Source organism: Poecile atricapillus, chromosome 2 (assembly GCF_030490865.1).
Source record: "Poecile atricapillus isolate bPoeAtr1 chromosome 2, bPoeAtr1.hap1, whole genome shotgun sequence".
Lineage (NCBI taxonomy): Eukaryota > Metazoa > Chordata > Aves > Passeriformes > Paridae > Poecile > Poecile atricapillus.
Window position 1 is genome coordinate 34709410 of NC_081250.1, and position 13698 is coordinate 34723107.

The following is a 13698-nucleotide window of genomic DNA, read 5'->3' on the forward strand; positions in this document are numbered from 1 at the left end:
TGGAGTCATAGCTGTCCTGGCCAGGGCCCTAGTTTGAAGAAGGCTCCCATTAGAATTAAAACATCCCATAACTCTCATCACAACAGCTCTATTCTTGATGAACATGGAAATTTAAGGCTGGGGTTGGAATGGGGGGAGAATGAAAAGACAGACAAGTAAACAGATAAAGAGGGAGCTCTTGCATGCAAGTGGAATTTCCTCTGAACACAGGACATTCTTTATCATTAACTGGTCTGTCACAGGAAGGAAAAGGGGAAAACAGTGTTTCCTGTTAGGGGGAAGAAAAAAAATCAATAGGCTATGGAAATACCTGCCTGGAAAGAACTTTTTGTTTTCCCATCAGCAAGAACAAATAAATTTTTAACTCCTTTGGAGCATGATGTCTGTTTTAAAACAGTTTATTTCTTGAAACAGGACTTCAGTGTAATGTTTGCACTTTAAATTTAATTTAAATTTAAATGTAATATAGAAATGAAGTTCAGACTGCTTTAATCTTTCTTGTTCATTTCAGAAAATGCTCTTACTCCTGGAAATATCTCATATAAGACACTGTTTTGAAAGCACTTTAATTCTTCTGAGTTTGTGTCTATGAAAGTAATATATGTAATATATTATTTTACAAGTATATATATTACTTTAAGTAATATGAAATTAATTAGGAGGGTCATTTGCCATACACACACAGTCACTCCTGTGATATTATGGTTAAGATGCTCACAGATGAGGAATGGATCTGCTATTGCTTCTGGTGAACAAAATTTTATTTTGGAAAGGGAAGAAATGCTCAAAGCCTCAGGAAGACAAAGAACTACCCTGCAGGTCCTGCATCATCTCTTAGGCTGCATTTTGCTTTGAGTATCTATGGTGGTAGAAGAGTGGATTTTTCAGAAGAGTGAGAAGAGGCCCAAAGACTTTAGGAATGGATGCATATGCACAAGCAGCCCCATGGTAACCTGAGTTCCTCAGGGTAATCCTTTTTTTCTTTAGGTGGCAGCTTCCTTCTTTGGAAAGCTGGACCTGGGGATTTAAAGTTGTGCCTCAGTTGTAGCCACATTCCCGTGTTGTGAGCCAAGGGTCTGTCCTGGGCCCATGACAAAGTTTACAGCAATGTCAGTGGATAACTGAATAAGCAGAAGCTATGTAATCCAGCAGTGTAAATGTAAGAAGACAAAATAAAAAGAAGGAAGGAGGGAAGATGACCTCTTAGACATGCACAGAAAAAGGGGTGGAAAGTTTCATTTTTTTAAATGGAGAGGGAGAAGTGGGATAAGCTTAAAAAGGAAACTATCGGCAAGGTTAGAATTAAAAGAGGGCTTTAGGAATGATCTAACTTTTATTTTATTACATGACAGAAGACAAAAAATCAATATCTGGTAATTCAGACATAAATGAGTTATACAGGCCATTGACACAATGGACCAAACTTTATAACAACCACATCTGATGCTGTCAAGCCACAGGCTTCAGTGGCGCCAGTAATAATTATGGCTGATCACCTCTAATTCAGAGCTGCCTTGCTTGATAAAGGTGTCACTCTGAGTGGCTGCAGCATCAGTATCAGCTGAGGATGTCATCCAGCAGGTCAGGTTGCTGTGGAGAACTGTGGTTTTTTTTAATTGAATAGGACGAACCCTTAGTTTTCTCCTCCTCTCATTCTGTAAAAATCATATATATCTTAAACAAATAATCATTTTTATTCATGACTGAATCTACTTGAATTTGCGATCAAACTATGACAGAAGCTAATCGTGTTGATCCACAGAAATGTATTCTAAAGATAATTTAAAGCCGTAAGACTATTCTCAGGAGGAGACTTTGGTACTTTACAATAATCTCTGTTGCACTGCTGCTGTGATCAATTAAGGAACCCACCCCAAAAAACCCCAGTGTGGTAAAATGCTGCTCGGCAATAGAAATTGATTTTTCATAAACTCACATCATCATAAGGAAGAAAAGGAAGCACATTGACTTTGCTGTTTTCCTACTCTTTTCTAAATTTGGGGGGCAAAAGTGCATCCACTGAGTGCTGGAAAACTGAGTTTCACTTATAGATATGAGGTGTGAAGTGTCTGTGTGAAATAATTCTTGATCTGTGAAGAAAGCAGACACTTTTAAATACCTCTACTAGTGCCATTAATACTTACATCGGCAGTTTGATGTTGGAACTATTAGTCTTTGAATTGCTCAGGGATGCTATGTGGGCTTAGATGTATTTATTATTATTATTGTTATTGTTATTGTTATTACTACTACTACTACTACTACTACTACATAGGCTTTGCATTCTTTTGTTGACCAACTGCTTGGAACTGCATTGACTACAATCAGTTGGGAGTGATGGACAGTGAGAAAGCCCTCTGTGGGGGAGGACATGAGAGGTATTTCAGCCACAGCCGCTGCAGCATTTAACATCAGGAGCACTTTGATGAGGCACAGCACTTTGCACCACAATAGCTTATCCTTGAGTGCGCGAAAGTTTATTATACCTTCCATTTAGAAACATTCCCTATGCCTAAAGAAACCAGAAGAGAGAGAAACACCGGAAAGGCAATAAGAGCAGCAGGGCAGTGAGTTAGTTATAAGCTTGCTGTGCTGTGTTTTCTGGTACTTTTTTGTGGGGAAAGAAGGTGCCTCGCACCTCTGTGTTTGGATACGGAGGAATACCGTGCAAGAAACAGCCCCGTCGTCCCCGTTCAAAAAGCTGGGGCTCAATTCCAGCTGTGCTGTGCTGGGGCAGACAAATCCCGGCCGGAGGCACAACCTGCAGAGCAGCGCTCTCCATCTCCCAGCCCCACACACAAACACACACACGCTGCTCTCTGGCTCCTCCAATGCCCTCCCCAACTCAGGCTCCATCTCCTTCCCCTTCCAATGGCCGGATCTTCCCGAAGTGCGGGCCATGCGGGTGTTGGGGAGCGATGCGGGACCTCGTGGTGATCCCCAGTGAATCCTGACATCCCGGTCCCTGCTCCCAGGGTTTTCCTGCGCTCCGGCAGGCAGCTGCGCAGGCCCTTCACAGGCAGCACTGTTTCTTTCTCTGTTTACTCGTTTCCAATGGCAATTGCACCACCGAGTCTCAGTACGTCTGGAACTTGGCCTGGGGCTGTTTTGGTTACATTGAAGTTTTTGCTTCAGCGCTGCCAGATTTAAATGGTGACTTCACCAGCACTGAGCTAAAAAGGAGAAAAGGGGAGGAGGGAGGTAGTGCAGCGAGCGGGAGCGAGGGAGAGGGCCAGGGCATTACATCATCGCTTGGACGGGAATCAAATGGGAAGGATATGACTCACTCGGGCTAGTTAAGCTTTGGCTCAAGTTCTACATACACTCATTCCAGGGCTCTCATGTTCTGCACCTCAGCAGGGAATTCAGGCTCAGTGATGTCCATGAGGTTTGTTTTTAATTTTCTTTTCCTTTTCTGATTTCTATATAGTTTACCCCCCCCCCCCCGCCTTCCTCCTCCTCCTCCTCTCTTCCTCCCCTCCCGAGTCGCCCTTTCCCACTCTTTTCCACTTCTACAGAGTTTGTTTTCTGGTGCGTTTAACCTCAGCTCTTAGGAGCAGGAGCTGTTTTTTTTCCACCAAACCAGACCCAAACAAGGAACACAGCAAACTTGAGAGAAGTTTGGTAGTTTGTTGTGGTTTGGTGTCCCCCCCCTCCATCATTATGTTGTTCCTAATCGGAGGAGACAGGGAGAGAGTTAAAATGCGGGAACCAATCGCTTGGACGGTGATGTAATGCTGGAACTGCAGGGTTGTTAAGTAATGTGAGAGGAAGGGGGTCAGGGTTGCAAAGCATTTACCTGCTGTCAAGGGGCTCTAAGTTTATTATCAATTGCAGTGACTGTAACTGGCTTCAGACTGCACTCTCTAATTATTCACAGACTCCCCTTTTTTTATCTTTTATTATTAAAAGTAAAACTATATTACGGTATTTTAAAAAATGTGATATTATCACAGCTGCGAATTATTTTCCACCGGGTTTTTTTGATATTTTTTAAATGGCTTGAAACTGGATGTCTCTTTCACGAAAAGCCCGGAGAGAGCAAAGAGAAAGGCAAAAAGGGGTGGTTCTTCGAGCGTGGCTGGCGAATTTGAAACTGTTTGAAGAAAGCAGCTCAGCCTCTGCCTAGCAGAGCGAGTAAAAGCTTCTAGTGTTGGAAATCCGCTGTAGAAAATAAAGCGTTCAAGGCAGTTCAAGGCAGTTCGCGGAGCTCATCTCAGCGAGCCTCAGCTTTTCATCCCCAGCACTCGTCAGCACTATTTCGACCCTCAGCTCCCCCGGGCTCGTGGCTGTGTCGCCTTTGCTGTGACCGGGGATGTCCCGACCCTGCACGGCAGCACATCCCCTCCTGTCATGGTCCCGCTCTCTCCAAGCACCAGGGTCTCTCTCGGGCACCTGCCTACACGAATTTCCTCTGCAGGCCAGAGCACTGTGCTTGCCTTACTGTCAGTCTCTCTACAGACCTTTTTAGGGTTTTTTTTTCTCCACATAGCTAACAGTCTCTAGGTCTGGTGTAGAGTGAGGAAAGGTATCTCTTCCCCGCGTTCTCTGTGAGCACTTTGCCCTTAGGGTGGACCACAGGGTTTAACAATAAACCCTCGCTCGGGCACTGGTTGTGTTTAGATGTGGGATGAATGTGAGCTATCAGGTGTGTGTTGGTGTCCTGAGGATACCCGTTCTGCTCGGAGAAGCTGTGCATCGGGTTTCTGTGTCAAGAGCTGCCTGCTCTTAAGGTATGACTCTCAGAAGTGCGCCTTTCAAAGGGAATTTTTGTCTCACAGGGAAGCACTGTATTGGTACCCACTGGAATTGCTGTGGTCTACAGATTTTCTTGGTTAACTAAAGATAGCCTTAAACATGCTTTTGAGGGTTTAGTGATATTTTTTTTTTTTTCACAACCTGTTTTGGGGACTGACTGAGCAAAATAACAAACAGTGTTGTTCTGCGGTTGGTGGCAAAACTTCTTCCTCTCTTTTTGAAGGAGACAAGAGCCCGTGGCCAGCTCCTGCCTTCCCTTCCCTCTAGTAGCCCTCTGCAAAGCCATCTTATGTCGACCTGTTACGTTCCTGCGATTTATTCACAGTTTTTCCCTAAGTGCCCTGATTTTCAAGCTCCTCAGTCAACTGCTCAAGCACAAACAATTGCTCACAGGCCAAACCTTTATGATTTGAGAGCCCAGCGTTAGGCCGCACCCGGCCCTGGCCCGTGTTGCAGTGCAGATATACCATATGGACTGGATTGCGCAGTGCTCTGTTGAGGAGGTGTGGGTTGAGGAGGGAGCTGTGCTGCTGCAGGAGTTCCCGTAGGATTTCTGACTCATACTTTCTCCTAGAAATGTTGGGAAGCAGCTCCACAGACCATCAGAATAAAGCATAGTAGATTCTTCCCTTTGCCTGCCCGCTTTAGATGCTGGGATGGATTTGTCTTCGCTCTTTCCCTTCCTGCTTTTTCTGGCTGGAGACTTTGTTCAGGAAAAGTCCGTCAGTGTTGTCCTAGGATAGTGTCTAGCCGTGCTGGCAAGATGCTGGGAAGAGGATAACATACTGTCACACTTAATCTTCCCTCTGGAGAAATGCATCTCTGCTATTTCTTTTATAAAAACACGTGTAAAATACGCTGTGCAGCGTGGCCTGAAAGTCTTTGGGTATCAGATTGCATTCCACAAGGGATCAGAGTCTCACTTGTCTGGTACCAGCTATTAACATGCCACCTGTCTGGATGGGCAGCAAAAGAGAACATCTTGGTGCTCTGGACAGTGTGGACTGACTGATGACCCTGCTGTGTACTCAAACTTTCACAAATTACCCACCCTGCTGATTCATGCTCAGTGAAGTTAGGTAGAGGGTGTAAAGACATACTTGCCTTTCAGAAGTGCACTGCAGCTCTAAGTTACTGCTGCTGCTTCACTGATTTCAACACAGCACCACAGGAAAAACACTTGTAAAAGCTTCTTTCAAAAACCTGCAACTGTGAATGCCATATGTATACACACACAGGTGTGTGTGTATGTGTATGTATGTATACTGGTTGTTGAAGCAACAAAATGTATAATTAATGAAGTATAACTGTCCAGATGAGAGTCAGACAGCTCTTGTTGTGCTTGACAGGTGCTTTTGAAATGCATGTACTTTTTGGACAACAACAAAAAAAGGAAAGTAGCTTCCCATTTGTATTCCTCTGCTGCTAGTTTCTGGGACCCAATGTGCAGGTTTGCCAGTGGACTTGCAGCTTCATGGTCAGAGGTCAACAGCCCTGACAGTCAAGTTCCACACATTTGAAGCTGGGTCTTTTGGCAAGAGGATTTTCTTATTGAAGGATGATATCTTTAGGGACCTAATTTTTAAACAGCAGCCAAGAGAAATGTTAACAGTGCTCTGAAAATGAGCATCAGAAGATATATTCAGAAGCACATGTAACCCGTCAAACAAACCAGAGGCCAAACACACCAGAGCTTGGGAGTGATGTTTGCACTGGAGAGCCAACTGTGCGTGGTCGGCCTGTGAAGAAAGGCAATCTGCTCCTAGCAGAGCCTGGCTGGACGAGTCCCAGTAAATTTTCCCCACCAAGATCCCAAGTACCATTTCCGCCTGCATTGCTGGATGTGTGCATTGGCAGAATATCTGCTCTATAAGCTGTGTGATTTTAAGCCATAATTTGGTGCTCCTTAGCTGGTCTCTGCATGCACAAAAGAATTGGCTCTGTTGTTGCGGTACAAAAGCAAGAGGTAAATATCAGACAGCTTGTTTTTATTTCACTGAATGTGATCTCTCTGCTCCTGAATTCCTCAGCTTTCCTAACTCTAACTTCAGGCCTTTCCCTTAAACCTCTTTGTAAGACTTGGCTGATGTTTGTGAAGCCCCGTGAAGCTTCCAGAGCTGGTGTCATGTGTGCTGGCATCAGAGCAGGTCAGGTGTTGGACAGAGGTGGTGGCAGGGCTGGCCGCTCGTCAAGTTTTGGACACAGAGGCAGGAAGACCAAGTTGTTTCCTGTGTTTGGGTGGGGGTGCTGGGGCAAAGCGGCCTCCTGTGCTCTTCCCCAACTCTCTGTACTCTCACCTTCCCACCCTTCTTTTGTTTATCCTGCACATGCCTGGGCCGTGTTCAGCCCAAACTGTTGAGATCAGCTTTACTGAAAATTACACTTCAGATCAAAATGTGAGTTAGGTTCCTCCAGTGTGAAGTGAATGCTGGGTCTTTCTCTGCAGCTACAGATAAATCAGATAGGAAGGTAATTACATCTCACTCCTATCTGACTCTCTTATTTACCATAATCTCTTTTAATCCCTTTGATACTCATCATAATAATGTTAATCTTAATGAACTCATTTGGTATTAATGCGGATGTGATTTGTAAGTTCAGAGCAGACTTGCCATCCTTGTTTAGCGTTCATTAATATCCACTTAACTCTGTTTATGCTCTCTTTCTCCTGCAAATGGACTTGCATATCTTTGTCTTCCACGTAGATGATGTGGCAATTTCCATAGTGGAATTCCCTTTCCACACTCAGGTTTGTGTTTCCTTTCGGTTCTTCTTCCTACTTACAAGATCCCAGAGCAAGGAGCTGTTGGAAACACTGCATCTATCTACTAGTGGCTCTCTGTACCCTGTTGCTTAGTCATTTCTTCCCCTTTTGACTTCAAAATTGAAGTAACCCTTATCCTCTTATTTCTCATTCATGTGGCATTCCTTAGATGTCTTCAGAGATATTACCTTACTATAGCCCTTGTTTTATTGTCTCCGAGGGCAAACAAGTAAGAGACAAAATCCCTAGTCTTGGCAAAGAGACAAAGTATTTGTTGCTTACTACCGTACTCTCCCCAAACACTCTGTTTGTTTATGGGTGGGGTACCTTGCCCAAGCAGTTTCCAGTATGACCAGCCAATTTTAGTGAGCGAGGACTACATTTGGATGTTGAGCCTGATCCAAAGGTTATTGCAGTGAATGGGAGAGCTGAGTTGATGGGCTTGGATTAAAATCTGTAGGACTATCCTCCTTTCAGTTCTTTGAGCACCCACGGATTTTTCAACATCTCTAGCTTTGGAATGTGCCCTCTTGAAAAACTGCTTGTTTAGCCACAGTGATCCCAGAGACTGATGAACCTTGGATCTCTATTAATGTGTGATTTCCTCTCTACGTGGGTGCTTGTGTTTGTTTTTAAACGTGGAATGGAATTTTTTGTGTTGTGGTGCTTGCTCCCTCTCTACTTCCTCCAAACACATTTTTAAAGCCTGTATTGTCAAATAGCATGAATTATTTTTCAGTCCCAGTGACACACATTTTGCTTTTTAGGTCTTTTGAATCCTGACAGAGCCAGGAAAGTATCATTTACTTAACACAACACTGTTTATTCCATCCTCACTTCCATTCTTTATTTTATGGCCTGATATTTCCTTGTAGCATCAACTTCCAAGTGTTAAAATGAGTATCTTCATTGAAAACATACAACTTTTAATTTACTGAAAGATTTCTGCACAGTATAATAGAACTAGCCATTCACGTGGTAAAAACTACTAATTGAGAGAGTCTCTCAGATCAACAAAAGCTGTGTTTCTGTGGTGGTCTTTATATTTGCATCTTTAATTCAAGAGCATTGCAGGATGTTTTGAAAATTGCAGCCATTAGTCAAACTTATTAAAGCTCTGTATTACTATAAGTACAAGGTTTATTAGTGTAAATAACAAGATAGAGAGTTTTACTGCAGATATCTGCAACACTTATGCTATTCTGTGGCCATAAAGAATATGGGCAGTGTACTTCAGAAGGGCACTATTTTCTACAGATCAATAAATCTGTGCCCATTAGCAGAAGAAAAATAATAGTTATAATAATAAAAGTTCATTATCACAAGCTCTGTCAAAAATAATGTCAGTTGAATGCTTTACCACACTGGAAAAGCCCATCAGCACCAGTAATTTTCTATGTCAGATTTAACATGAGCTAGTTTTTTCCAAATGAAGTCTTACAAACCAGAACAGAAAAAATGTGCTAGACCAGATTCTTCCTTGACCTCAGTTTAAGGCAACTCAGTATCATGTCAGAAAAGTTCCAGTACTGTGTTCTTTGTTATCATTTGGTTTCCAGGTCAAAATGAACTTTTCTTTCACTGCAGCTGAGGACATGAGCTCTATTTCTCTTGTATCACAGAACTGCAGAAATTCTCATTGCTGTGAATACTTTTCAGTTTTCTGATATACTTTGAATAAGTGAGTTTCTTTAGAAAATTTGTGTAGAAGCGAGATTGGTTGAAAAGTCAACAGAAACACCAAATTAAGGTTCATTTTACAGTTTGCCTGAATGACCAGATTCCTTGCCATTGGAATCCAGTGTCAACAAGTAACTCCTGTAGCCATTAGTATGAAAGAGGGATGTGTTGCACAAAGTGCAGATTGGTATGTGTGGATCTATTTCTGTGTGTAGGGTGTGTGTGTGTGTGTTTGTCCCCATCCTTGAGACTGCAAGGCAAAATTAACTTCTGCTATTCCTAAGCAATCGTATCAGAAAGAACTTATCACCTGAATTAGATTTCAAGTTGCACGACTTAAGGTGGTGATAGTGGTATATAAATTTGATTGATGGTTTCTTTCTTTTTGAAACTGACACTCTATTAGCACCCCTCAGCTCTCCCTCACATTTCAGGTTTTTCTTTAAGAATAAGAAATTAAATTTAGGGCAAAATTTTAAACAACAGTTAAAGAGGGACATTGCTGTGCATCACTAACTGTTCGGTTTGGCTTTTTACTTGCTTATCTTGTGCAGTATGAAACTTTTCCCAGCTACTGCAGTTTAGTACATATTCTAATATTTAGTAATTAATTAAGCTATTTTTTTCATTTAGTTTGTACTATTTTGACAAGACTTTGTAGTGCTCCATGAAAAAACCTGCAGTACATACCTCAGGAAAAGTAAAAAACCTTTCCAGCAACATTTGTAAAAATATGCACAAATAAGTGAATGTTATAGGAAAAAAAATGGTATTGATAGTTGGAAAAGCCTGAATTTATAAAGGTCTTCTTAGAAAAGCAACCTGTGGCTGATTGAAAAGTTTCACACAAGGCTCAGTAATTATTAAAAATGTGAGCTTTTGACAACAATTTTTTCAAGAGAAATCGGGATGTTTTTGTTAACAAATATATTTTTTTGTTATTTAAGAAAGGTCTTGAAAAATAATGGTTTTTACTTACCGTGCACTGAAAGATGATTAAGCTTTGTTCACTTAATTTTCTGTGATATTCAGTGTCACTTCTAAATGGTTCTGTTACTTCTGATTCGCTTCCATGGGCCCAGAAAGTGTGACGAGTAGCAAATGATAAAACAGGCAAAAATACTCTGGCATCTGCACGTGTTACATTCCAGAGTTTTAAACTTTGGTCTCACCTGGTCTCGCCCAGGACAAGCTCTTGACTGAAAGCATATTCAGCTGCAACTTTAATACAGCTTTCTTTTTTCTCCCTCAATAGACTGTTCTTCATCTCAGGGAGACTTGTTTTACAGATGCAATGCTCCAATAACAGGAAGTTTTTGGAGTGCAGATTGAATTGAGCTGGATGTAGGAAGGGTCTGTGGCTTCCCCGTGTCGTACTGAGCACAGGAGCACTGAATTTCAGTGGCACATCTGCCCTGGCATGTTTCTTGTGCATAGTAATTATTAAATAGGTCAAACATTACATATCATAATTAACTGATTGGCTTAAGGGTAGATATTTGGGTTCACCCAAACAATCCCCAGAGGACTTAGAAAGATCTCTGTTGTGAGTGGAGTACAAAATTTCTGCACCCAACCAAAGGGCAGTTTTGGGTGAAATCTGCTTGGACTGTTGAATAAATCCAAACAGATGGGCACCCCAAAACTGCACACATGTTCTTGTGTGAGTCTGCAGCGACTTACTGGAAGGTGGGTCAGTGGCACAGGGGTCAGATGGCGTTATGGACATCTTCCCTAGGCTGAAGGGAGAGAGCAGCCACAGGGGGGAACTTGGTTTATTTACCCCGAAGAGATGATTACCAGGGGATCTAATTGCAGCCTTTAGCTACTTGAAGGGTAGCAGGAGACAGGGTCTGCTCCACTTTGCAGTGTGAAGGCAGAAGACAACAGGCACATGTTTCAGCAAAAGAAGATTCCGTGAAACCTAGAGAGAGTAAGATTCCAGCAGGAGAACTGTGGTGAGAAACAGCAACTGGCTGGAGTCACTCTCTGCTACTGTAGATTTTCACACTTTGTCTAAAAAAAGGCCCCCAGCAGCCTGCTCTGGTACTGAATTTAGCCCTGGCTGGAGCAGGAGGTTGGACAAGGTGACCCTCTGGGGTGCCTTCTGACTGAAACTTTTCTGAGCCTGCGCTGGGCAATGATGGCAGCACAGGCTGGCTGTGCAGGGGGTGGAAGCAGGAAGAATTTTGATGAGCAAAAAGCAATAAGAAAAGCAAGAGGTGAGATAAGAACATAATGTCATCTAAAGCATATCCTGTGCCTGCTTGTGTCCACCTTGACTTGAGAAATGAGGAATGCATGCACTTGACGTAACACTCTAAATGTGGACTCTGAATTGCTCTTTGCTTCAAGGTGCTTCATTTCCTAACTTTCCCATCACGCTCTAAGTGACAGGCACTCAAGTTTTAGTAGATGCCTGATAAGCATGCAAAGATAAAACAGGAATAAGGAAAACCAGACATTTTTTGGCTGAAATGTTAACCAAAATATAGACAAATATGCTTTCAGTTTATAAACTGCTAAAGGGATCTTTTTCCCTCCTCGACTAAGCATCTGAAGTTTTTGCTTATAGTGAAGAATTGCAAGAGAATTCTAAAATCCTATGAGAAAATCTGTCTCTGATGTATTTCCAAATTAGTCAGCTCTTTAAAAGTACCCTTCTCCCCTCATTTTTATTTTTTTAAAAAGTAATGGAATTAAACCATAACAAATAAAACTTTTGAGCCCTCTATGGTAATTTTCAGCATGTTTTGCAAAACTAGGAGACCAGCTTTGTCCATAACCATGGAAGAGATCCATTTGCTAATATCCTTGTAAGCTCAAATGTATGGTTTACAGGAGCTTTGCTAGCAAAAGCTGTTCCCTCTATAAAAGTAATGGCACATTACTTTTTGCAGTGAACTCCGTGTATACCGAATTCTGCATTCATGTTTGTCCATTAATGACTATCCAATATGCTGTCGCTACTATTATATGTAAAATCATGCATGCTCAGTTATTTAATTATTGCAAAATTAATAATTTATTATCAAATAGAACATGAAGACTGAGGATCTGTATATGACTCTTCACTGACAAAATTTTCTGGAGTGACACTGACTCAATCTTATATTTGTCCTGATCTAAAAGGCTCAGAGAAGGATGTTCAAATTTATAGTTTCTAAAAGTGAAGTCTTAGAGTGTGTAGCCCCGTTCTCACTACACCACTGGCACCTTCTTTTTTCTTTACTTCTTTTAATTTATTGTCATGCATTCACCCTGTTTGCAAACTCCTTTCTTAGAATCAGGACAAGCTTTGTCCTTTTAAAGTGCTGCCCCTGACGCTTCGGTAAATGTCAGAGATGATTTTGTACCGCTGTTGGATGCAGAGCAAATCACGGAATCTGGACGTGTGGTAAAAACTTCCTGGCTGGAAGAGCTAATCTCCTTGGAAAACAAAACAAAAAGTCCCATACTTTCCTGTAAAATATCGTGTTTTCCCTTGAAAACAGCATTCCTACCCAGTTAATTTATTACTGAATCTAATCAGTCTTTAAGATAGCTTTGAAATACCAGTGTTAATTCTGTTTTTCATTAATACATTAATATTGATGTTCAGGTTTCTAACTAGCTGTGAAAATGAGTTAGGAAAAAATTTAGGAAAGAAGACATAAAAGAGGAATGAGTTGGAATATTGGGTTGTTTTTAATAGAGCAGGAAATGAAAAAAACCTGACAGATTTAAAGTTTCTTTTGTGTCATTGGTGTGCTTCATGCAGGTGAACTGTAACAGTAACCAGTTTTATGTGAATAACAAGCTTGTTGACTTAGTGGCTGAAATTAAAAATACCAATTTAGTTTAAGTCAATATGATTTAATTTCTTAATTATTCTGTCCAAATAAACAACAAAGACATTCTCAGGTTTTCAAGACAATTACATTTTTAAAATAACTAGCTAAATTTCCAGATTAATATGGCATTTCAAACTGAAATGTTTAGAAATGCTAAAGATTTCTGTTTTTCCAAATATTCTATTCTTCTCCACTTCCAAGATTTATGAAATACAGTTTTATATTGAATTTAATAATTTTGGTCAGCTTGAAAGTGCTGCTCTAGCTTTTGAGCTTGGCTGCAATTTTCTGCATAAATCACAGCAGTTACAGTGCAAGTGAATTCACTGTGATAGAGTATATTTAATTTGCACATACTCCGTAGATAATTGAATTCTCTATCCTCATGTAACTTCAGGGGTTTGAGTTGATATCAGGAGCTTCTATGAAAAAACTTTCTGTCATTTCTAACACAAGCATGGCACCATTCTCACGATGAAAAGTTAGGGGCTTTGTGCAGAAAAGGCTTTTGCAACTTAATTTTTTCCGGTATATCTTTGTCCTCACCCGGTGTGGGTTTCAGGGCCAGCAGTGCATTGTGCTATACTTTCGTCATCTCTTCCCCTGGTAAAACTAACTACAAGTTAATGTGGCTAAAGACATTTTGCAAGGTTTGTAAAACTG

At 41.4% G+C, this 13698-nt stretch overlaps 1 protein-coding gene across 6 annotated transcripts in view; it reads left to right on the forward strand.

Moving 5' to 3' along the window:
* The window catches only part of CREB5 (cAMP responsive element binding protein 5), a 258218-nt gene that overhangs the window by 153309 nt on the left and 91211 nt on the right, over positions 1-13698 (forward strand). The window contains exon 1 of one of the 6 annotated variants that reach the window (XM_058831757.1): positions 3339-3388. The exons of the other annotated variants lie outside the window; for them this stretch is intronic. Coding sequence (XP_058687740.1) covers positions 3342-3388 — 47 coding nt within the window. The 5' untranslated portion in view covers positions 3339-3341. Of the gene's footprint in view, positions 1-3338; positions 3389-13698 lie in introns of those variants that run through there. 6 annotated transcript variants of the gene reach the window in all.